This window comes from Scylla paramamosain, unplaced genomic scaffold (genome assembly GCF_035594125.1).
Source record: "Scylla paramamosain isolate STU-SP2022 unplaced genomic scaffold, ASM3559412v1 Contig27, whole genome shotgun sequence".
NCBI lineage: Eukaryota > Metazoa > Arthropoda > Malacostraca > Decapoda > Portunidae > Scylla > Scylla paramamosain.
The window spans coordinates 605,001-631,499 of record NW_026973692.1 but is presented as its reverse complement, the minus strand read 5'-3'; the positions used below and the strand labels follow the sequence as shown (position 1 = coordinate 631,499).

Genomic DNA, 26,499 nt, shown 5'->3' with positions numbered 1-26,499 from the left:
GTGTGTGTTTTACATTTCCAGTAAGCATTAAGTTTATTAAATTTGTCTCTCCCAACTTGATCTAAACTTAAAGACAATTAAAACATCAATTTTTACATATGGCTGCTTTCCCTCCTTGTGTGTGTGTGTGTGTGTGTGTGTGAGAGAGAGAGAGAGAGAGAGAGAGAGAGAGAGAGAGAGAGAGAGAGAGAGAGAGAGAGAGAGAGAGAGAGAGAGAGAGAGGCTAGCAGTTTGTTTGTATGTGTGTGTGTGTGTGTGTGTGTGTGTGTGCATAATTTCTCTCTTGTCTAGCCTTTTCCCCCACCCTGTATAGGCCTAAGTTTTCCTCTATAGGCTCAGAACAAACAAACAAATGAATGAATGAGAAATATCCAATTTAAAGCTACAATTATTTTCACCTCTTAAACTAAACAGGAAAAAAACACTGATATTTTCATTAAGATTATCAAAGTTTTTATTTCCTCACACACACACACACACACACACACACACACAAAGGTTTTTTTTAAGTATGTTTGTTTTTTTCATAATTTTCCTTTTTTTTTCATTTTTTCGGAATCTTTTGCACACAAAGTTTTTTTTTAAGTATATTTGTTTTTTTTCATAATTTTCATTTTTTTTCCATTTTTTCGGAATATTTTGCACACACACACAGTTTTTTAATGTATATTTGTCTTTTTTCATAATTTTCCTCACTTTTTTCATTTCTTCATAATCATTTGCCTCTTATCATTCAGCTTAAGTACATTTGTGGTCTTCAGTTTAATGAATTTATTTTATTTATTTATTTTCTTTGACAAATTCATACAAAACAACAACATATTTTAATTATTTAAGTTTTTTTTTGACAATATTGATACAACTTGAAATATTTTACTAAGACAACTTGAAATAAAGAATAGATCAACACACACACACACACACACACACACACACACACACAGTCTCTCTCTCTCTCTCTCTCTCTCTACAAGTAATAGTTTCGTGTGTGTGTGTGTGTGTGTAGGTTAAGTTTATAAAGATCATGACCAGTATTCTGTATGTATAAAGATAAGCTTAATTATACTGTGTGTGTGTGTGTGTGTGTGTGTGTGTGTGTGTGTGTGTGTGTGTGTGTGTGTGTATATGTAATGTACGACTTTTTATTGCACTCAAAAACACACACACACACACACACACACACACAGAGAGAGAGAGAGAGAGAGAGAGAGAGAGAGAGAGAGAGAGAGAGAGAGAGAGAGAGAGAGAGAGAGAGAGAGAGAGAGAGAGAGAGACTGACTTAAACCTTAGACATAACAATGATAAAAAAAAATGTAATAATAATAATAATAATAATAATAATAATAATAATAATAATAATAATAATACATATTTGATAATTATCTCAATACTTGTCAACTTGATTGTGTCTGTCCTACTACACCCACACACTGCCATGAGCTGTAGTAATATTTGTGTACACGCACCTGTGTGTGTGTATGTCTTGACTATTAATAAGACTATTTGTATATCTATTGTTTCAAATAATAGTAGTAGTAGTAGTAGTAGTAGTAGATGTGGTTATTCTCTCTCTCTCTCTCTCTCTCTCTCTCTCTCTCTCTCTCTCTCTCTCTCTCTCTCTCTCTCTCTCTCTCTCTCTCATTCTTGTGTGTGTGTGTGTGTGTTCCTGACACACACACACACACACAAAATTTTCCCCTATGTACATTTTCAGTTTGTCAACTGCCTAAATAATAAACCGTTTATTATTATTATTATTATTATTATTAATATATTTATAAAGAATATGATTACAAGTATTGGGGTGAGACATGCACGTACACACACACACACACTAACACTAATCAAACAGGGTGGCTTAACAAACGCCCTTAAGACTCAGCCAGGGTGACAACACACACCCTTACAGCTAGCACTCCCCCCACACACTTAAAAAGTACACAAGGTGACAAAAAACACCCTTAAAATTTTCCCTGACCATATTAAACATCCTTAAACTGAACAGGGTGACCAAAAAAACACTCTTTAAACATTTCTGACCATTTTGAACACCCTTAAACTGAACAGGGTGACAAAAACATCCTTAAAATTTTTCCTGGCCATATTAAACACCCTTAAACTAAACAGGGTAATGAGCAACACCCTTAGAATTTTTCCTGGCCATATTAAACACCCCTAAACTGAACAGGGTGACAAAAAAAAACACCCTTTAAACATTTCTGACCATTTTAAACACCCTAAAACTGAACAGGATGATGAAAAACACCCTTAAAATTTTCCCTGTCCATATTAAACACCCTTAAACTGAACAGGGTGACAAAGAAACACCCTTAAAATTTTTCCTGACTATATTAAATACCCTTAAACTGAACAGGGTAATGAAAAACACCCTTAAATTTTTCCCTGACCATATTAAACACCCTTAAACTGAACAGGGTAATGAAAAACACCCTTAAAATTTTTCCTTGACCATATTAAACACCCTTAAACTGAACAGGGTGACAAAGAAACACCCTTAAAATTTTTCCTGACTATATTAAATACCCTTAAACTGAACAGGGTAATGAAAAACACCCTTAAAAATTTCCCTGACCATATTAAACACCCTTAAACTGAACAGGGTGACAAAAAACACCCTTAAATTTTCCCCTGACCATATTAAACACCCTTAAACTGAACAGGGTGACAAAGAAACACCCTTAAAATTTTTCCTGACCATTCTCCAACACTCTTGCAGTCTCTTGGCTATGCTGGTCACCCTTACAGACAAACACACACACACACACACTGAAGACCTCTCCCAGCCATAAACACACACACACACACACACACACCCCTAGACTTGTTAAGGGTGAGGGAGCCTTTAAGTACGAGTACTCTCTAGACACCCTTAAAACTCCACAGACACACACAAACACACACAGATACCATGTTAACCTCTACAGAAAGGGAAAAATCACACACAGACAGACACACAGACACACACACTCCACCAGACACCCACACACACCTGCACACACCCGCACACACCTGCACGCACCCTAGATTAGCCTCAAAGCTCCTCTTTCCTCTCTATCTTGACAAGTTCCACCTCGAAGACCAGCGTGGCGTGGGGAGGTATCTTTGGAGGCGCCCCTGAAGCTCCATAGCCGAGGTCCGAGGGGATGACAAGCTTCCTCTTCTCCCCCTCGCACATCCTTGGGGGGCGGGGGTGGGGTGAAGGCGTCAGAAGCACATGGGGAATACAAAGGAAGGTCAAATAGAGATAGATATGGAAAAATAACATCATTATCTCTCTCTCTCTAATATACACCACCACCACTGCCACAACCACCACTGCCACTACTCACCCAATCAGTCCCTGGTCCCAGCCTCAGATGACCTGACCTGACCCCAGCGTGAAGGTCAGGGGTTGTCCTCGAGGGTAACTGCTGTCGAATTCTGTGCCATCTTCCAGCTTTCCCTGTTAAGTTAGGTTAGGTTAGGTTAGGTTAGGTTATATTCTCTCTCTCTCTCTCTCTCTCTCTCTCTCTCTCTCTCTCTCTCTCTCTCTCTTCTTCACCCTCCCCTCTCTCTCTCTTCGTCATCTCCTCTTTCTTTCTCTCTCTCTCTCTCTCTCTTGGTTCATCGCCCCCCCCTCTCTCTCTCTCTTGGTTCATCCCCCTCTCTCTCTCTCTCTCTTGGTCATCTCCCTCTCTCTCTCTTCGTCATCCCCTCTCTCTCTCTCTCTCTCTCTCTCTCTCTCTCTCTCTCTCTCTCTCTCTCTCTCTCTCTCTCTCTCTCTCTCTTCATCACCCCCTCTCTCTTGGTCATCCCTTCTCTCTCTCTCTCTCTCTCTCTCTCTCTCTCTCTCTCTCTCTTCTCTCTCTCTCTCTCTCTCTCTCACCGCATAGTGCATGTGAAGCAGGTCCCCTCATCTGCTCTTCAGTAAATAAACAAATAAACAAATAAATAAATAAACAAAGACTGAAAACTAAAAAAAAAAATAATAAAAAAAATATATAATCAAATAAATACATACAAAAACAAACTTAACTACTATACAGCCAATAATAACAACAATTTAAATATATCAAACAAACAAATAAAAAAAAAATCTTCTAAACCCCCTCCTCTTCCTCCTCCCCCCATATGAGGTCACAAGGTCAAATCAGGTCACCAGGTCAACGGTTCCTGGCGGGTCGCGGGACGTGATGTGACTAGTGAGTGGTGTGGGGAGTTCCCTGACTAGATAGTGGAGCGAGTGGCTATTCTGGGTGTTTTAAGGGGTGTTTTAAGGGTGTTTTAAGGGTTAAGGGTGTTTAAAGGGGTTTAGGGATGTTTAAAAGGGTTTAGAGACGTGTTTAAGGGTTCTAGAAGCGTTTTTGGGCGTTTCAAGTTATTTTAGGGTGTTTTAAGAAGTTTTAGGGACATTAAGGGGTTTTAGGTACGTTTAAGGGACTTTTTGGCATTTTGAGTTGTTTAGTGGTAATTTAGGGTTGTTTGGGTTTGTTTTAACGCGTTTTAAGTCTTTCTGAGGAGTTTTAAGGTTTATTTAGTTTTTTAGAGATTTTTTAGGATTTTTTAAGGGATTGTGGGAAATTTTAGGGTTTTTTTTGGTGAATTATGGGAAATTTTAGGGTTTTTTGGTGAATTATGGGAAATTTTAGGGTTTTTTTCCCCCGTGAATTAAGGGAAATTTTAGGGTTTTTTTTTCTGAATCGTGGGAAATTTTAGGTTTTTGGTGAATTATGGGAAATTTTAGGGATTTTTTTTTGGTGAATCGAGAAATTTTAAGTTTTTTTTTGAATTACGGTAAATTTTAGGGAGTTTCTGATGAATCACAGGAACAAACAAACAAACAAACAACAAAACAAACATGAAACACACACCCACAGCAACAAACACCCTTAAAACACCCTTAAACACCCCAAAAACACCCTAAATACGTAATCTCCAACATTTCCACACCTGCCAGCTAACCGAACAGGGCAAGACTAACTAACACAACACTACACACCTGCAGAACACACCTACACTTGATTAAACACATCTGGCCCCTCAGATAAGCTTCTACAGACACACACACCTGCAGAACACACACAGTTACACACCTGGCCCGTCAGATATGCCTTCTACGCACACAAACACACACACACCTGCCAAAAACACACTTACGCTTTACAGTGTGTGTGTGTGTGTGTGTGTGTGTGTTCGTGTCCCCATACAAGCCTGCTACACACATTCACACACCTGAAAAACACCTGTGTAGTATTTTGTGTGTATTTCCTGTTTGTTTGTGTGTGTGTTTGTTATACAGGCTTCCTATAAATTCCTCTGTTTGTTTGTTTGTTTGTTTGTTACAGCTTCCCATATACATACATACATACACACGCACACACACACACACACACACACACGGTTTAAGTATTATCAAGCTTCTTATTTTACTAAGTAATTTCTGTTGTTTGTTTTGTTTTTTTTTTGTTTTTGTGTACATCAATTATTTTGTGTTTTGAAAATTATGCGTGGTTTGTTTGTTTGTTTGTTTGTTTTCTAAGTTCAGGTGTATTTTTTTCTAATCTATTTTTTATATTAATTTTCTTCTTTTTTCTCTCGACTTATTTTTTTCTATATTTTCGTTCGTTTTTCAAAATTGTTCACTCTTATTTTTTTTCTTTCGTCTTTCAAAATTATTAATTCTTTTTTTATTTTCCTTCATTCGTCTTTCAAAATTATTCATTCTTTTTTTATTTTCCTTCATTCGTCTTTCAAAATTATTCATTCTTTTTTTATTTTTCCTTCATTCGTCTTTCAAAATTATTCACTTTTCTTATTTTCTTATTTTCTTTCACTATTATTATTATTATTATTATTATTATTATTATTATTATTATTATTATTATGACTATTTTATGATTTTCAAGTCAATATATATTTATTTTTCAAATGATTTCCTTCATAAAAATTTTCTGAACTGTTTAAATACGTCTATTTTTCAGAATTATTCGTATTTCTTTAATTTTTCCACTTATTTCTTGACATAATTTAAGCTTCTAAATTATTTGTGTTTCTATATTTTTCTAAGTTATTTATCTGATCAAATTTCCATTTTTTTTTATAACATCATTCAATTAATCCGTTTTCTTTTTTTCTTTTTATTACTTAAAAAAATGGCTATAATTTACGTTTTCTTTAAAATTATGTGTATTTAAAATAATTGACCGTCTTTACTAAATCAGCCCATTTATTTTTTTCGTAATATTCAACATAACTAATAATAATAATAATAATAATAATAATAATAATAATAATAATAATAATAATAATCTTCACTAAATCCCTAAGAAAAAAAAATAATAATAATATAATTCTCTTCACTCCATCCCTATCTCACTTTACATTACTACAACACACTTAAATTACTTACTTAAAATTTAGGTACTTAACAAGCTTTCTAAAAATGCCAAACTTCTGCCGCTTTCAAATCTCTTGAATTTCTCTGTATCTCATTCATTATTGCTGTTTTTTTTTTTTTTTTTGTAACCTTAAGATCGACGGAATTTGTTTAATAATCTCTACATATTTCTTTCTTAAAATGCCTTTCAATCTCGTAATATATATATATTTTTTGTATTGATCATATTTCTTCACTCATAAATCTAAAATCAAGGAATACATATAAACAAATAGAAAAATACCAAATAAAAAAAAAAAAAATAAAAAAATAATAATAATAATAATAATTCCTACCCAAAACAAATTATCGTACATGTGCGTTGTAAAAAGAATCGTACCCAAATCACAAACTATCGTACCCACATGTAATAATAATAATAATAAAATAATAATAATAATAATAATAATAATAATAATAATAATAATCGTACACAAAACACAAACAATCGTACATGTGCGTTTAAAAGCAATCATACCCAAACACCAACTATTGTACACACACGTAAAAAAAAAATAAATAAATAAATAAAAATAAATAAAATGAATAAAATCGTACCCAAAACGTAAACTATCGTACACACACATTAAAAAAAAAATAACAAACAAATAATAAAATAAATCGTATCTCAAAAAACGTAAACTATCGTACACATTAAAAAAAAAATAATAATAATAATAATTAAAAAATAAAAATAAATCGTATCCCAAAACGTAAATTATCGTTCAAAAAAAAAAAATTAAACCACAAAACACCTTCCAATAACACTTAAAAATTGTTTTTTTTCTCAGTTTTCTTTCTAAACTTGAAATAAAAAAAAACACCCTTATTTAAATCCTCCTCCCCCCCTACCACCCACCCTTACTAAACACTCTCTAACTTCTAAACATTAACAGCTGATTTGACTGGCCAGTTCCATTTGTTTGTCGTTTGTGTGTCTTTGTGTTTGAATTCTCAGAGGGACTAGATGCGTCTTCAGGATTGACTAGATATGAACACACACACGCACACACACACACACACGCACACACACACACCACACACACACACACACACACACACACACACATATTAAAGAAATAATCGCTAGTCTCTTATCACCAAAACACACACACACACACACACACACTTAAGTACACGTTTGTTAAGTAAATAATTACAGAAATATTTAAGTACCAGTTGAAATAATACTCGTTTTCTATGACTCTCTCTCTCTCTCTCTCTCTCTCTCTCTCTCTCTCTCTCTCTCTCTCTCTCTAAAGTAAAAAAAAATAAATGCGTTTTTCTTTGCAATATTGAAAACAAACAAACAAATAAACAATTAAAACACACACACATGCACACACACACACAAAATATATAGTAGTAGTAGTAGTAGTAGTAGTAGTAGTGAAGATTAAAACTTAAACGAACTAATCCTGACTACTTGGAATTATAAGTGTTAGACGGAATGGAACGCACGCACGCACGCACGCACACACGCGCACACACACACACACACACACACACACACACACACACACACACACACACACACACACACACACACACACACAGCCTCGGAAATTATGCGATTAAATGCTGTCACAATAATAATAATAATAATAATAATAATAATAATAATAATAATAATAATAATAATAATAATAGGGACAATAATAATAGGAACAATAATAATAGGAACAATAATACGAAAGAAGAAGAAGAAGAAGAAGAAGAAGATGAAGAAGAAGAAGAAGAAGAAGAAGAAGAAGAAGAATGAAAATAATAATAATAACTTTCTCTCTCTCTCTATGTAAGGAAAAAGTACACACACACACACACACACACACACACGCACACACACTTATACTAATATATACACATCTCAATGGAAGAGAGAGAGAGAGAGAGAGAGAGAGAGAGAGAGAGAGGAGAGAGAGAGAGAGAGAGAGAGAGAGAGAGAGAGAGAGAGAGAGAGAGAGTGTGTGTGTGTGTGTGTGTGTGTGTGTTTGAACAAGTAAGGTTGGGTTAGGCCTCGCTGTGACCTTTCTGTGACTAGATTGACCCCTCACTGAATGCTGTGGCCCTGGTGAGGTCACTTGCTGTGGTGTTTGTTTGTTTGTTTGTTTGTTTGGGGCTGTGGTTTTGTTTCTTCCTTTGAATTCTTTTGTGCTGGTGATGGTGGTGGTGGTGGTGGTGGTAGTAGTAGTAGTACACACACACTCACACAATCTCTCTCTCTCTCTCTCTCTCACACACACACACACACACACACACACACACACACACACACACACAGATTCACCAGCTGCTCACAAATTGAGTCATTTCAGAATTATGGCAGTCTGAACATTGTAACAGTCATTTAGAGATTAACCAGACCCTTCACAAGCTGCCCAGGCCTTCCACAGGTTAACCAGACCCTTCACAAGCTGCCCAGGGCTTCTACAAGTTAACCAGACCCCTCACAAGCTACCCAGGCTTCCACAGGTTAACGAGACCCTTCACAAGCTACCCAGGCCTTCCACAGGTTAACCAGATCCTTCACAAGCTACCCAGGGCTTCTACAGGTTAACCAGACCCTTCACAAGCTACCCAGGGCTTCCACAGGTAAATCAGAGCCTTCACAAGCTACCCAGGGCTTCCACAGGTAAACCAGAGCCTTCACAAGCTACCCAGGGCTTCCACAGGTTAAGCAGACCCTTCACAAGCTACCCAGGGCTTCCACAGGTTAACCAGACCCCTCACAAGCTACCCAGGGCTTCCACAGGTTAACCAGACCCTTCACAAGCTACCCAGGCCTTCCACAGGCAAACCAGAGCCATTACAAGCTATCTAGGGCTTCCACAGGTTAACGAGACCTTTCACAAGCCCACCAGGCCTTCCACAGGTTAACCAGAGCCTTTACAAGCCCACCAGGCCTTCCACAGGTTAACCAGGGCCTTCAGAAGCTACCCAGGGCTCCCACAGGGGAGCCTTTACAAGCCCACCAGGCCTTCCACAGGTTAACCAAAGCCTTCACAAGCCCACCAGGCCTTCCACAGGTTATCCAGACCCTTCACAAGCTACCCAGGGCCTCCACAGGTTAACCAGAGCCTTCACAAGCTACCCAGGCCTTCCACAGGTTAACCAGACCCTTTACAAGATCACCAACCTTTCCACAGGTTAACCAGACCCTATAGTAGCCCACCAGGCCTTCCACAGGTTAACTATACCCTTTACAAGCTACCCAGGGCTTCTACAGGTTAACAAGACCCTTCAAAAGCTACCCAGGGCTTCCACAGGTTAGCCAGGGCCTTCCCAAGCTACCCAGGGCTTCCACAGGTAAACCAGAGCCATTACAAGCTATCTAGGGCTTCCACAGGTTAAGCAGACCCTGCACAAGCTACCCAGGGGCTTCCACAGGTTAATCAGAGCCTTCACAAGCTACCCAGGCCTTCCACAGGTTAAGCAGACCCTTCACAAGCTATCCAGGGCTTCCACAGGTAAACCAGACCCTTCACAAGCTACCCAGGGTTTCCACAGGTAAACCAGACCCTTTACAAGCCCACCAGGCCTTCCACAGGTTAAGCAGACCCTTCACAAGCTACTCAGGACCTCCACAGGTTAACCAAAGCCTTCACAAGCTACCCAGGCCTTCCACAGGTAAACCAGACCCTTCACAAGCTACTCAGGGCCTCCACAGGTTAACCAAAGCGTTCACAAGCTACCCAGGGCTTCCAAAGGTAAACCAGACCCTTCACAAGCTACCCAGGGCTTCCACAGGTTAACCAGAGTTTTCAGAAGCTCCCCAAGCATCACCACAATCTTCCCAGAGTCACCACAATCTCCCCAGAGGCTCCACAATCTCCCCAGAGTCACCAGAAGTCCCCCCACAGACTCTACAATCCCCCCCAGGGCCTCTACAAGTTATCCCAGTGCACCTCCTTGCTTCTGGCCATATCTTTACCTAAAATAAAGCCAGGCATTAAATCAGATGGCATTTCTGTGTGATGTTCAATGTTACAACAAGAATTTATGGCCCATTTTGACACCTTGCCTTGCTGGTAATGTGACAATACCAGGGTCCCCTCGTCTGCGTCCCGGTGCACTGATGGTCCGTTGATGTCCACCCATGGATGGCCGAAGCAGCTGTTGGGGGTGCAGAAGGTTAGTGGGGTGTTTTTTGGTGTTTTTTTGGTGTTTTTTTTGGTGTTTTTTGGTGTTTTGGTGTGTTTTTGGGTGTTTTTGGGTGTTTCTGGGTGTGTTTTATGAGTGTTTTGGTGTGTTTTGGTGTGTTTTTGGGTGTTTTGGTGTGTTTTGGTGTGTTTTTTGGGTGTTTTGGTGTGCTTTTTGGGTGTTTTGGTGTGTTTTGGTGTGTTTTTTTTTTTTTTTTTTTTTTGCATAGTGATGATAAGCAACAGTACAGAAACACACAGACTCACACAGCCAACACACAGCCACCAGCACTGCAACACACCTTCAGACACCCACACAGCATCACTCAAACACAGCCACAGACTCACACAGACAACACACACCCACCAGCACTGCAACACACCTTCACACACCCACACAGCATCACTCAAACACAGCCACAAACTCACACAGACAACACACAGCCACCAGCACTGCAACACACCTTCACACACCCACACAGCATCACTCAAACACAGCCACAGACTCACACAGACAACACACAGCCACCAGCACTGCAACACACCTTCACACACCCACACAGCATCACTCAAACACAGCCACAGACTCACACAGCCACCAGCACTGCAACACACCTTCACACACCCACACAGCATCACTCAAAACACAGCCACAGACTCACACAGACAACACACAGCCACCAGCACTGTAACACACCTTCACACACCCACACAGCATCACTCAAACACAGCCACAGACTCACACAGACAACACACAGCCACCAGCACTGCAACACATCTTCACACAACCCACACGAAGACCACAAACACACACAGCATCACTCGGACACAGCCACAGACTCACCTATAGTACACAGCATGTAGTATAACGCCAGTGAGGTAGCTGATGGCACACAGGACAGCAGAAATTATGATGAAAGTGTCGTATTTGAAAGTGTCGTATGATGAAAGTATTTGTCGTCCAGCCAGCAGATCCCCAAGGCAAGCCAAGCATCACTAGGTTCTCGATGAAGGCTAGGACTAAAAACAACACCTGTGGGGGGTAGGGGGTGAGATAGCAGCGATGGGGGGAAGGGAGGGAGAGAATGAAAATTTTGTGTTAGCTTAAGTCATTGAATACTGCTTCAATATCAAACCTAACATGACTTAACCTAACTTAACGTAACTTAACATAACTTAACCTAACCTCACTGCAGCCTCACCTGTATCACTACGGTTGAATGACGACGCGCCCTCTGCTTTTTGACAGCCGAGGGCCTCTCCAACCTGAAGTACACCAGCGTAGAAGCAATGGTGCCAAGGAAAACGTAGAAATATGGACGCAGGTACATGAAAAAACACTGGCAACAGTAAAACGGTGTGCGTACTGGCAACACTGAACTGCGGGTGAAAGAGAACGGGGTCTTTTAATGTGTTGTTGGGTTTTTTTTTTTTTTTTTTTATGGGTTTTTATGGGTGTTTTTGGGTGTTTTGGTGTTTTAGTGTGTTTTTTGGGTGTTTATAGGTGTTTTTTGGTGTTTTGGGTGTTTTTTGGAGTATATTTGGAGTTTTTTTGGTGTTTTTGGTAATTCTTGGGTGTTTTTGGTGTGTTTTAGGGTGTTTAAAGATGTTTTTTGGGTGTTTTGGGGTGTTTTAGGGTGTTTAGGTATTTTGGGGTGTCTTTTAGGTGTGTTGTGAATTATAGTGTTTGTTTCATAGTGTTTAGCTTGTGTGTGTCCTTGTGTCACCTGCCACACACACACACACACACACACACACACACACACACAAACACACACACACACACACACACACACACACACTCACACTCACCTCTCCTCCAGCTTGAGTTTAAACACCAGCACCACCACAAAGTGTACACCCAACACCACAAACACCTTCCACGTGTGTGCCAGGGTGAACACCGTACAGGCGATGGCGCGGGACACCACCTGCGGACACATTGTTATTATTATTATTACTATTATTATTATTATTATTATTATTATTATTACTACTACTATTATTATTATTATTATTGTTACTATTACTATTTGAAACTCATAATTATACCTAAACACACACACACACACACACACACAAACAAAAAATAAATTAATAAATAAATGAATAAATAAGTAAAAAAAAAAATTTAAACACCAAAATTTACTTAAGATAAAAAACACCATCAAAATTCACAAGCAGATAAAAAAACACCCTTAAACACCCCAAAAACACACCAAAAACACCCCAAAACATCCTTAAACACACTAAACACCCCAAAAATAACCAAAAACACCCAAAAACACCCTTAAATATCCCAAAAATACCCAAAAAAACACCCTTTAATACCCAAAAAAACACCCTTAAATATCCCAAACACCCAAAAACACCCTTAAACACCGTTATATACCCAAAAACACCCAAAAACACCCTTAAATATCCCAAAAACACCCAAAAACACCCAATAACATCCTTAAATACCCCTCCACCAAAAAAACACCCTTAAACACCCTTAAACACCCAAAAACACCCCAAAACACCCAAAAAACACACACAAACCAAAAAAAACACTTTCACAAACCCAAACACACTTAAAAACACAAGATACACAATTAAACCGGCCCTAAGAACCATACCTGGAAGAATATTGCGAACAGGAGGGGCAGTGCGTTTAAAATAGTCAGCCCTCCGAGTTTGGAGAACCTGTGGTAGGATGTGAAGGACCAGGTGAGGGACACAAGGGAGATGAGGACAGAGAACACCGGTTTGGAGAGTTGTGTGTTGTGGCCCAGTGGTGACAAAAGACAGGATGCTGCCCAGTGTCACGTCCTTAACCTGTTGTGGGAAAGTTGTGGTGTTAGTTGTGGTTGTAGGAGGAAGAGGAGGAGGAGGAGAAGGGTTGGGGATGATGGAGTGGTTGTCTTGGGTGTTTTTGTGTGTTTTTTAGGTGTTTTTGGGTGTCTTGGGATGTTTTGTGATGTTTTTGGGTGGTTTTGGGTGTTTTGTGGTGTTTTTGGGTGTTTTTAGAGTACTAATTGGTGTTTTTGTAGTTTTTGAGTGTTTTGGGTATTTTTGGGTGTTTTTGGGGTGTTTTTTGGGTGTTTCAGTGTGTTTTTTGGTGTTTTTGTGTGTTTTGGGATGTTTTTGGGTGTTTTAGAGGTGTTTTAGGGTGTTTCAGGGTGTTTGTTTTTGTTTTTTTGTACTTAAACCAAAACACCCCCCACACACCCACAAACACCCACAAACACACACACAAACGCACCTGGTCCAACTCAGTGTAATGCGTCCCAACGATATACAGCTGCAGAATTAACTGAAAGGCCGACTCGAGTGTGGCCTCCATGACGTTGGTGATTGCGACCCTCATCTGCGCGACATGCTTAAGGTCATAATATTTTCTGATCTCCATGTCCCTCATGTGGTGCTGGTAGGTCTTGGTAGGCCCGTAGGGGGGGGGAAGCTGTTGTACGATTTCGAGTCCACCTGTAAGAGTGCCTGCGTTAGTCCTGGGTGAGTCTGAGGAGATGTACAGTGCGCCTGGTATTGTTTTTTGGGTGTTTTTGGGTGTTTAATGGTGGTTTTTTGGGTGTTTCTGGGGTGTTTTTTGGTGTTAAATGATGGTTTTTGGGTGTTTTGGGGCATTTAAAGGTATTTTTGGTGTTTTTTCACTAGGTTATGTTAATTTAAGGGGTAACTAAATTAGAAAATGGGTGTTTTGAGGTGTTTTTGGTGTGTTTTTGGGTATGTTTTTGGGTGTTTTGGCTAGGTTAGTTAACTTAGGGATGGATGAAATAGAAAATGGGTGTTTTGGGGTGTTTTTACAGTGTTTTTGGGTATTTAAGGGTATTTTTTGAATTTCTGGGCTAAGTTAAGTCAGGGGTGGATGAAATAGAAAATGGGTGTTTTTGGAGTGTTTCTGGGTGTTTTTGGGGTGTTTGAAGGGGACTGAGTGTTTAAAGGGTAAAGGAAAATTAATAAGTGTGTTTGGGTGTGTTTGGGGGTGTTTTGGGTGTGTTTGGAAGTGTTTTTGGGGTGTTTTTGCGGTGTTTGAAGGGGACTGAGCGTTTAAAGGGTAAAGGAAAATGAATAAGTGTGTTTGGGTGTGTTTAGGAGTGTTTTGGGTGTGTTTGGAAGTGTTTTTGGGGTGTTTTTGCGGTGTTTGAAGGGGACTGAGCGTTTAAAGGGTAAAGAAAAATGAATAAGTGTGTTTGGGTGTGTTTAGGAGTGTTTTGGGTGTGTTTGGAAGTGTTTTTGGGGTGTTTTGGTGTGTTTTGCGGTGTTTTGTGGTGTTTGGAGGTGAATAACAGTGTTTTTTGGGTGTTTTAGTGTGTGTGTGTGTGTGTGTGTGTGTGTGTGTGTGTGTGTGTGTGTGTGTCAACATCATACCCCAAAGATTTCAAAATACACACACATACACCCATGCACACAGAAAAATTAAATATATATACATCAAAAGTGTAATAATAATAATAATAATAATAATAATAATAATAATAATAATAATAATAATAATAATAATAATAATAGTAGAATATAACAAGCTACTATTGGGGATTTATTTAGTAGTAGTAGTAGTAGTAGTAGTAGTAGTTCTACATAACAATACTAATATACTGAGAGAGAGAGAGAGAGAGAGAGAGAGAGAGAGAGAGAGAGAGAGAGAGAGAGAGAGAGAGAGAGAGAGAGAGAGAGAGAGAGAGAGAGAGAGAGAGAGAGAGAGAGAGAAATTAAGTAAAAACAAACAAACAAACAAACAAACAACAACAACAACAACAACAACAACAACAACAACAACAACCTAACCTAACCTAACCAAACCCCAACCATTTAAAAACGCCCCCAACCTGACCTGACCCAACCCGACCCGACCCGATCCAACCTGACTTGACCCCAGTACCTTGCGCTGTGAAGGGGGGAAGAGTGAGTTGCTGGGCTCAGAGGCAACCCCCCCACTGGCGGGTTGTGCCTCTCTTTGTTATCAACCGGGGGGGGAGAGGGGGGTAGGGGGCAAGGGGGATAGGGGGCAAAGGGGTAGGGGGGGTGTATGTTAGCTTGGGTTAGGTTGGATTACAGGAATTATTACTGTTATTATTGTTATTTTTGTTATCATGGTGTGTGCGAGAGAGAGAGAGAGAGAGAGAGAGAGAGAGAGAGAGAGAGAGAGAGAGAGAGAGAGAGAGAGAGAGAGAGAGAGAGAGAGAGAGAGAGAGAGAGAATTTTAAGTAAGTTTTCTCAATATCTACCTTCCCTCCCTCCCTTCCTCTCTCCCTCCTCCTTCTCCTCCTCTTTTAACCTCACACACACACACACACACACACACACACACACACACACACACACACACACAGAGCTCCCACAAAAAAAAAAATAAATAAATAAATAAAATAAACAAAACAAATAAATAAAAATAAAATAATTAAATAAATAAAAAAAAAACCACCTATCAACTCAAGCTAAAAAAAACCCTATCCACTTGGAAACTCCCACCCAAACACCCTTAAACACTAAAAAACACCTTAAAATATACAAAACACCCCAAAAAAAACATTCCAAAAACACCCAAGAACACCCTTGAACACCCCAAAAACACACCAAACACCCCCAAAATATTGAAAAACACTCCAAAACAAACCAAAACACATCCAAAAACACCCCAAAAACCCCCCCCACACCCAAAAACACCCCAAAACACCCCAAAACACCCAAAACACACCAAAACACCCCAAACACATCCAAGAAAACACCAAAAACAAACCAAAAACACCCCAAAACGCACACATTCACCCCAAAGCACCCCATAGACAGTAAATACCCCAACCTCCTGCATCTGACGCACTGTGACGTTCATGTGCTTCATCTGCGCGTAAGTATTTTCGAGGTACGCCATGACGAGGGCCAGGGGGGTGAGAAATATGAGCGTTTACAACGATACACGCAAAAACGAAGGTAGCAGTTTGAAAATGGGAAGGATATCTTGCTGCGTCACATGAATGTACAGATTCCAAGTGGACAACAGGGTAATTGGCAGCAGGATGAAGAAAACAGTGAATAGGAAATTGATCTTGTCTGGGTTGTCTGTTAGGTTGGCGAGGAATCCTTCTGCTTCCTGGGAGAGAGAGGGAGAGAGAGGGAGGGAGACATTGAGGGGTTTTTAGAGAGATGGGTAAATGTGTGTGTGTGTGTGTGTGTGTAGGGTGGTTTTTTTGTGTTTTTTTGTGTTTTGGGGTGTTTTTGTGTGTTTTGGATGTTTTAGAGTGCTTTTTGGGGTACTTTTCAGTGTTTTTTGTGTGTTTTTCAGTGTTTTTTGTGTGTTTTTGAGTGTTAGTGGGGTATTTTTTAGTGTTTTTGTGGGTGTTTTGTGAGTTCTTGTGGGTTTTGTGTGTTTTTGTGGGTTTTTGAGTGTCTTTTTTGTGTTTTTTGTGTGTTTTTGGACATCTTGGGATGTTTTATGAGATGTTTTGGGGTGACAAAATGTGTTTCTGGGTAATTTGGGTGTTTTTAGGGTGTTACTGTTTGTATGTGGCTGTCTGGGTGTGTTAGTATGTGTTTCTTGGTGTTTCTTGTGTGTTTTTGGATGGTAAAGTGTGTTTAAGTATCATTTGAGTGCATTTTGAGTTTATTTCAGCCTTTTACATATAGTTCAACAAACAAACACACACACGCACTCACCTCCTCCTCGCCATCCACCAGCACCACCATCTCCTCGGACAGCGAATGATTAGCACTCGTCATGTTCCTCGTCCCCACCACATCGGAGTCATTGATGCTCTTCAGGTAATCTTGATGGTACTCCACCGCCAGCAGAATGTCGGTGTACACGTCTAGGTAGTAAAAAACCGACGGAAGCAGAAAACAAGAGAGAAAGAACCAAAAATTCCAGCAGTGGCGTTGTGCTCTCGTCGACTCGTACATGGCCTGCAGCTGAGCGCGGGCCTTCGAACTGGCCTCTGTCGTTCCCAGTTGCACGCGAAGACACATCTCCGTGCTAGGCTTGGTTGAGTGCAGGAGCTTCTCGCACTCCAGCACGCGCACCACTGCGTTGTCGTACTGCCCCAAGTTGTTCCGTTCGGTGTAAAATTGCAGGAGTGTTTCGCCGTTTGTCGCCTTGCAATGCACCTTGCGGACCAGGCTGTACTCAAGGAACCGCTGCACAATGTCGTACCTGTGGGGTTGCTTTGGTTAGGTTAGGTTTGGTTTGGTTCAGTTTGGGGTGTTTTTTGGTGTTTTTTTTTTGGTGTTTTTTGCTGAATTAAAGTCTTTTTGGGTTTAAAAGTGTTTCTGGGTGTTTTGAAGTGTTTTTTGCTGAGTTGAAGCGTTTCTGGGTGTTTTGGGGTTTTAAAAGTGCGTTTTTTTTGTGTTTTTTGGGTGTTTTTGTTGAGTTGGTGTTTTTTGTTTGGATGTGGAGTTTTAAAGATGTTTTTTTGTTGTTTTTGTTAAGTTAAAGTGTTTTGGGGTGTTTTTTTGGGTTTTGAAGGGTGTTTTTGGGTGTTTTTGTTAAGTTGAAGTGTTTATGGTTATTTTTTAGGGTGTTTTAGGGAGTTTTGGTTAAATTAAAGTGTTTATGGGTGTTTTTGTTTTTTTTTGTGGTTTTAAAGTGTTTTTGTGTGTTTTTGTTAAGTTGAAGTGTTCATGGTTATTTTTTGGGGGGTTTTAAAGGGTGTTTTTGGGTGTTGTTGGAGTTTTTGTTAAGTTAAAGTGTTTATGAGTGGTTTTTGTGGTTTTAAAGGGTGTTTTTGGGTGTTTTTGTTAAGATAAAGTGTTTATGAGTGGTTTTTGTGGTTTTAAAGGGTGTTTTTGGGTTTTTTTGTTAAGATAAAGTGTTTATGAGTGGTTTTTGTGGTTTTAAAGGGTGTTTTTGGGTGTTTTTGTTAAGATAAAGTGTTTATGAGTGGTTTTTGTGGTTTTAAAGGGTGTTTTTGGGTTTTTTTGTTAAGACAAAGTGTTTATGAGTGGTTTTGCAGTTTTAAAGGGTGTTTTTGGTGTTTTTTTTTGTTTTTTAAAGGGTGTTTTTTTTGTGTGTGTTTTTGATAAGTGCAAGAGTATTATGTGTTGTTCTGTAGTGATCCTAATCTTCCTTCTCCTCCTCTTTTACAAACCCTAAATCTCCACCTCCTCCCTCACTCTTCTTCTTCTTCCTCCTCCTCCACCTCCTCCTCTCCCTCCTTCTGTACAAATTCTAAATCTCTTTCTCCTCCTGTTATAAGCTCTAAACCTCCACTCCTCCTCCTCCTCCTCTTCCTGTACAAAATTCTAAATCTCTTTCTCCTCCTCTTATAAGGTCGAGACCTCCACTCCTCCTCCCTCACTCCCTCACTCACTCACTCACTCACTTAAATATCACCAAAACATACCAAAAACATCCCAAAACACCCTTAAACACCCAAAAACAACCTTAAACACCCCAAAACACCCTTTAACACTCCAATAACATCCCAAAACACCCTTAAATATCCCCAAAACATACCAAAAACATCCCAAAACATCCTTACACACCCAAAAACAACCTTAAACACTCCAAAACACCCTTTAACACTCCAAAACACACCTCAAACACCGCAAAACACATTCAAAACACACCAAAACACTCCTAAAGCACCCTTAAACACCCAAAACTATCCGCAAACCACTGCAAACATCCCAAAAACACTTTTAACCATCCCCAAAACACCCAAAACTACCCCAAAAAACACTGCAAACACTCCAAAAACACCCAAAACCCCAAAAAACACACCAAATTTCCCTAAACATCCAAAAAACACCCCAAAAAAAAACACACTAACCTCCGCAACACACCCCAAACACTACAAACACCCCCAAAAACACCCCAAAAAGCCCCTAAGCACACCTTCAGGGACAGAAGCCGATGCATCATGTTCGGGTAGCCTTGCTGGGCAGCCAGGTGGAGCAGGGTGAAGCCATCTGACCTGGCCGCGTCAAGAGAACACACGGCAGTTTCTTCAATGACCCGAACTATGCAGAGACCAACCTCCTCACGAGATATTATCCTCCAGTCCTTGTCTGTTGGGTTAGGTTAGGTTAGGTTAGGTTAGGTTACGTTAGATTGGGTTAGGTTAGGTTAGGTTAGGTTAAGCTAGGTTAGGTTACGTTAGATTGGGTTAGGTTAGGTTAGGTTAGGTTAGGTTAAGCTAGGTTAGGTTAGGTTGGGTTAGGTTAGGTTAGGTTAGGTTAGGTTAAGTTACGTTATGTTAGATTGGGTTAGGTTAGGTTAGGTTAGGTTAGGTTAAGCTAGGTTAGGTTAGGTTAGGTTAGGTTAGGTTAAGCTAGGTTAGGTTAGGTTAGATTAGGTTAAGCTAGGTTAGGTTAGGTTAGGTTAGGTTAAGCTAGGTTAGGTTAGGTTAGATTAGGTTAGTTTAGGTTAGGTTAGGTTAGGTTGGGTTAGGTTAGGTTAGGTTAGGTTGGGTTAGGTTAGGTTAGGTTAGATTGGGTTAGGTTGGGTTAGGTTAGGTTAGGTTAGATTGGGTTAGGTTAGGTTAGGTTACGTTAGGTTAGGTTAGGTTAGGTTGGGTTACGTTAGGTTAGGTTAGGTTAAGTTAGGTTGGGTTAGGTTAGGTTAGGTTAGGTTAGGTTAGGTTAGGTTAGGTTAGACTGGGTTAGGATAGGTTAGGTTAGGTTGGGTTAGGTTAAGTTAGGTTAGGTTAAGGGGGGGATCCGCCTTAATATTTTGAAATTTGGGTGAAAAATATCGGTTTTCTGTTCTAAAGCCAGGCAACACCGTGTATCCATCTACTATCGAATGGTGAAGTCCTTTTTTCTCTACCGCATTTTTAAAGGGCCTAGCGAGCAGCCTTTTAAATGTCTATTAAATGTCCGTGACGCGCTGGTAAAGGAGGAGTATGCATGTTGTTTTTTTTTTTCTTTTACGCTCGAAATAACTATTTTATGAAGAAATAATGAAGTGAAAACACATCCTCATACATCAGGCATCCTCCCGGCCACGAGGCAGCCAGACCCACGCAGCACGCCTCCCAGCCACCAGCAGAGAGAGGAGAGAGGCTGCAAGGGTGGTACGCGCTGCTACTTCTCCTGCTTATATTGCACTTATCCATGCCTTTTTTGAAGATCTACTTCTGAATTCTGCCACAGACATGCCTAAGCTGAAGAGGAGAGTACTTCAGAGTAGAAGAGCCAGGAGATTGGGCAGTGAGAGGAAGGAACACGAAAAATCGGAGAGGAAGGAACACGAAAAATCGGAGAGGAAGGAACACGAAAAATCGGAGAGGAAGGAACACGAAAAATCGGAGAGGAAGGAACACGAAAAATCGGAAGGCAAACTTTGATCGCTGTTTTCTCAAAACCATGGTTTTTCACACACAAATGCTAACTCCTCCTTTAGTTTTTGTCCAATTTGGCTGAAATCTTGGGACAAAAATATTGAATGGTTGTAGAAAATTAATCCGATTCGAAAATTTAGATATAGGTAAAAACTTTTTTTTCAATGATTTTTTTACGTCTAGACTAGTACAAAAATAAAAAAAATAAAAACATATATAAAAAAGAAGATTTTCAAAAATTTTGGATCGGATATATGAAGACATAGATGATGGGGTATTACTGTAAAAGTCACATTAAAATCGGTGAAGAATTGGCGATTCCTATAGAATTTGAAAATTGTCGAAAAAACAAAAAAATTCATAAAATTTTTTTTTTCACTCATATCCACACCAAATTTGGATATGATGATTAGCATAATGCTATGCATGTACTGTGTGAATTAGAAGAAATTCGCACTATTTCTTAAATATAGGCGGATCCCCCCCTTAAGTTAGGTTAGGTTAGGTTAGGTTAGACTGGGTTAGGTTAGGTTAAGCTAGATTAGGTTAGGTTAGATTAGGTTAGGTTAGATTGGGTTAGGTTAGGTTAGGTTAGGGGGTCTCTCTCTCTCTCTCTCTCTCTCTCTCTCTCTCTCTCTCTCTCTTACTCTCAATACATACTCAATCTCTCTCTCTCTCTCTCTACCTCACAAACACACAAACTCTGTCTCTCTCTCTTTTTTTATGTTTCTGTCTATATATTCCTCTCTCTCTCTCTCTCTCTCTCTCTCTCTCTCTCTCTCTCTCTCTCTCTCTCTCTCTCTCTCTCTCTCACCTTCAGCAGAAAGAGAGGCGTTCTCCTGCAGCAGGGTGTTGACAATACTAGTGTGGCGGCAAAGGTGGCCAGCCCCAGTGGAGTGCGGCCCAACCGATCACAAGCATCCACCTGTAGAAGAGGCGGTGGTGGTGGTAGTAGTGGTGGTGGTGGTGGTGGTGGTTGAAACAGTGAACATGGCTGAACAAACTGTCTCTCTCGTGGATGTCAACAAAACTAAGTTAATTTGTGTTTTTTTCAGTTGAATGATGAAATGTAATTGTTTATGAAGGGCAGGTAAGTTTGGTTTACTGTGCTGGTCAGGGGGGCTAGGTGGGGGGCAGTCAAGGGTGCCAACATAACACAAGGGTCTCACTAAAAGCCTTTCTTCCTTCTAGTTGAAATGGCAAGGGTTTTCAAGGGTGTTTTTAAGGATCTAGTGACAGATTAACAAGATTTCTACATTCAAAAGGCTCTATTTGAAGTGGCAAGGGTTTTCAAGAGTGTTTTTATGGTTCTAGTGACAGATTAACAAGATTTCTACATTCAAAAGGCTCTAGTTGAAGTGGTGAGGGCTTTTCAAGGGTGTTTTTAAGGTTCTAGTGACAGATTAACAAGATTTCTACATTCCAAAGGCTCTAGTTGAAGTGACAAGGGTTTTCAAGGATGTTTTTAAGGTTCTAGTGGTAGATTAAGAAGATTTCTACATTCCAAAGGCTCTAGTTGAAGTGGCAAGGGTTTTCAAGGGTGTTTTTAAGGTTCTAGTGGCAGATTAACAAGATTTCTACATTCCAAAGGCTCTAGTTGAAATGGTGAGGGTTTTCAAGGGTATTTTTAAGGTTCTAGTGACAGATTAACAAAGATTTCTACATTCCAAAGGCTGTAGTTGAAGTGACAAGGGTTTTCAAGGGTGTTTTTAAGGTTCTAGTGGCAGATTAACAAGATTTCTACATTCCAAAGACTGTGTACTTGAAGTGACAAGGGCTTTCAAGAGTATTTTTAAGGTTCTAGTGGCAGATTAACAATATTTCTACATTCCAAAGGCTCTACTTGAAGTGACGAGGGTTTTCAAGAGTATTTTTACAGTTCTAGCGACAGATTAACAACACTTCTGCATTATCAACCCTCCCTCTCTCTCTCTCTCCCCCACACACTCACAGACAAGCCCCGAACAAGGAGGTCAACCACCAGGTCATCGTAACCCTTCGATGCCGCCCAGTGGAGGAGAGTTGATCCCACGTGGAACTTCAAAATAGGCTCCACCCGTTCCAGTCCTCTCTCGGTGCCTGTGTGGAGGGTTGGATTGCATTAAAAAGGGTCCAAAGGGGGTTTTAAGGGTTCTAATCCTATTCAAGGGGAGTTTTAGGGGTTCTGATCCTATTTAGGAAAGTTTAAGGGGTTCTGAATCTGTTTTTCAGTCTGTAAAGGGAGTTAGAAGCGTTATTATTACTTCCTGTGCCTAAAAAGGGGATTACTCATGCTAAAAATGGTGTTTAATCCTATACTTGCGCTTATAGATGAGATAGGAGGTAATAGAGAGGTTTCGGCTGTGTTTAACCCCTAAAGGACCGCGCGGGGTAAGTATATCAGTCCCGCTAGGGCGGGGGATATGGGGAAAAACGTGCAAAATAGCTTATCTTTGCATGCTCAGTACGCCTAACCTACAATAAACGAGTGAAAGAAAACAATACTTACCCCACAATCAACTCCTCCTCTTTTGAATGGTACCAACCAGAAGTTTCTAGGTGCCATGGTTACGGAGATATGACGAGTTGATTGAGGTGGTGTTGCGGTGAAAGTGAGGGGGCGCGTCCGATCAGTGATGGTGGCTCTGGCTTAGTAACGCAGAAAACGGGATCTATGACCTTTTTTACCCTAATTGTACTGGGGCCTGGTGTACTAGGCCCTGCAACAGGTTCAGGTTGGGCTGATTGCTGGGCTGGTTGCTCTGGTTTTGGCGGTGACAGCACTTCATCATCGGTGGTGGCTGTGGTGGTGCTGGTGCCCCTGTCTCCTGCATCATCAGACCCCAGCACATCACTGTCCTCACTCTCAATAATCGTGGAGACAGTGATTTCTAACTCCTGTTCAATGCCACTTATACTTAGAGGCCTCCTAGCTGACGTGGAGGGCCTAGAGTGGATGGATGGAGTGGAAGTAAATACGCGCGGGGGCGAGTGCACCAAATCGGACGAGGCGGAATCACTTCCATGATGACCAGCCATGACGAAGGCTAGCGGGGAACTGACAACCCTTCCCATCCTAGTCTTAATCAGTGTTGCCATACACTTGGCTAGAAAATCGGGCGGAAAAACGCATAATTTGGCGTTATTTACAAAGAGACGTCGATCGACGTCTCCGGTCCTTTGAGCCCAAAACGTCGATCGACGTCCCCGGTTCTTTAGGGGTTAATCCCATTCCTACATCTATAGATGACATGAAGGGGGTGAATTTGTGATATATAGGGTAATAATGAGGTTTTAATGGTGTTTAATCCTATTACTGTGCTTATAGATGAGATAGAGGATAATAAAGAAGTTTTGGCTGTGTTTAATCCCATTCCTATGTCTATAGATGACATAAACCTAACCTAACCTAACCTAACCTGACATATTCTCACCTCTCATGAACTTGTACCATTCACGGCCACCTTCCATACCTTTCTCCCTTAAAGATTGAATCACTCTCCTTTCACTCTTCACTTTAGCATTCATTATCATTCGTCTTGTCAACCGCTGCTGCTTCACATACGCTGTCCATGCATTCTGATACTCATTCTCTGCCTCATCGCTTTCATGCCTTTTTTTCCTCAGCCATCTACACTGTCTACTCATTCTCTTTCGCTCCTTCCTAGCTGCTCTGATTTCATCATTCCACCATGGTTTTACATACATTCTTTCTTCTACCTACTCTCACAAACCCTATCTGGTTCTCAGCAGCACCCCTCACGTCCTCAACCAGTTTCTCATTCAGATGCTCCATGTCATGCACACTTTCGTCGTCCCAGCTTCTCTCACTCAGATCAACCTGAAAGTTCTCCCACCCTACATCTCTCAGTCTCCACTTCTGTTTCTTACTTGCCACTTTCACTTAATTCCCACCCTAGCATCAAGCACTCCACCACCAGCATGTTGTGATCGGACACAATATCAACCAAACCATCCTCATCTATCCACATGTGCGACACAATTTCACGCATTCTTCCATTCACCAACATGTAGTCAATTGCCGATTCCTGTTCTCTTGCACTCCAAGTCACACGCCCCTCAGCCAAAGTAACATTCAGATTTTCCAGCCCCAGTTCATCAAGGAACTCTCCAAGCATTTCACCATTCCTGTTCACCTGTTCCCCCAGTATTCCCACATGTGCATTCATGTCACCCATAACTAGCACTCTCCTCTCCATGCTCTCTCACAACTTTCTTAAGTATGTCATACTTCCTCCTATTTTCCCTCTCTGCTCTTTCACCCATGACAGTCATGTACGCTACCACCAGTACCACCTTCTCTGGTCTGCCACGACCATCCATGCATTCCACTCTTACTGCAAGCACATCCTCACTACTTGTACACCTCCCCCACATCAATCTCCTCTACTTTCAGTCCTCTTTCTTTCTTGTAGAGTAGGGCTACGCCTCCTCCCAGTGTTTCCTGTGCCTTACGCCCCTTTCCAATCATAACGTACTCGCATCCCTCCATTCGTACATCATCTCTCAGGTGAGTCTCAGTGAGCCCGACTGAGTCGAACCTCCACTCCCTGAGCTCCTTGCATACATCCTCAAACTTGCCCACACCCCATCCTCTCACATTCATACAGCCAATCTTCACACATTTACTTGCCTGGTTAGTCTCTTTTTCTTTCATGTTTGCTGACATCAGTGGGTCCTCCTCGTCATGCGTCGTCCACACAACACACCTGCCTCGCCCTCATCCACTCGGCCAGTCGACGTCCTAGCCTCTCATTCACGTTGTGGTTGAGGTGGACCCCGTCTCTCCCGAAGAATTTGTCCTGGTCGAGGATCCCATCCATGTCCAGGAAGCTCATGTTGCCCTTCTTCTCTGTCATCCATTCCATCTTGACCTTCATGAGTTCCATGCATATCTTGCGGTTCGTTTCTCTTCTGACCCTCTCATGCTGCACTCCTTCCCGTGGGCGCTGCAGGACCCCCACCACAGCCACACACATCTTCTCTTCTGCTGCCCTCACTGCTTCTATCACTTCCTTTACTGTGTCTTCAGCACTTGCCTCTACTAAGTTGTTGCCTCCTCCTTGGACAACTAGCAGGCTTCTCTCTTCCATTTCTTGCACTTCTTCCTTGACTTTCCTCTTGACGTCTTGGATCTTAGCACCTCCCATGCTGGTGCACTCAATTTCCCTTCTCACAAAGTCGGGAGTCTTCCTTACCATGCTGTCTCCAATGACACGTACTGGGGCTTTCTTGACTACCATTCTCTTCTTCCTTGGGCGTCTGTCTGTTCTGGCCACTTCCACCACTTCTTGCTGGTCTTTTCTTTCTTCAGTCTTCGTCGTCTGTGCTTCTGTCTCTTTCATCAGGTTTTCTGTCTGGGTGCTCTGCTCCACTCTCTCTTCTTTTTCTTCATCCTGGTTCCTCCATTCATTGAGGCTCTTGCTCAGGCATTCCCTGCAGAGGAACACCAGAAGCTCGAACCCCAGCGCCTTCATGTTGGCCTCCCTCATGCCCACACAGGCTACATGGAACCAGGCCATGCATCTCTCGCATGCCACAGCCCTTTGCCTGTTCGCCACACTCTCCTCGCATGAACCACACGCGCTCATCACCATTTTCAGGGTATTTCAGCACACAGGCAAGAGAAACAAACCACAAAACTCAGAGA

At 41.0% G+C, this 26,499-nt stretch overlaps 2 protein-coding genes across 2 annotated transcripts in view; both read right to left on the bottom strand.

Moving 5' to 3' along the window:
• Positions 1-1,560: 1,560 nt before the first annotated feature.
• LOC135097644 (uncharacterized) lies at positions 1,561-19,429 on the bottom strand. The gene is given in 13 exon segments (XM_063999595.1): positions 1,561-3,197; positions 3,351-3,463; positions 10,458-10,549; positions 11,420-11,526; positions 11,528-11,608; positions 11,778-11,955; positions 12,388-12,506; positions 13,194-13,358; positions 13,360-13,392; positions 13,820-14,040; positions 16,370-16,663; positions 17,223-17,719; positions 19,338-19,429. Coding segments are annotated over 13 exon segments (2,148 nt in total). The 3' UTR covers positions 1,561-3,041.
• Positions 19,430-21,657: 2,228 nt separating this feature from the next.
• Positions 21,658-26,499, bottom strand: part of LOC135097634 (uncharacterized) — a 5,585-nt gene continuing 743 nt past the window's right edge. Inside the window, exons 1-3 of the mRNA XM_063999589.1 lie at positions 25,483-26,499; positions 22,801-22,928; positions 21,658-21,774 (exon numbers count right to left, since the gene is read on the bottom strand). The exon at positions 25,483-26,499 is cut by the window's right edge and continues 743 nt beyond it. Coding sequence (XP_063855659.1) covers positions 25,535-26,446 — 912 coding nt within the window. The 5' untranslated portion in view covers positions 26,447-26,499 and the 3' untranslated portion in view covers positions 21,658-21,774; positions 22,801-22,928; positions 25,483-25,534. The remainder of the gene's footprint in view (positions 21,775-22,800; positions 22,929-25,482) is intronic.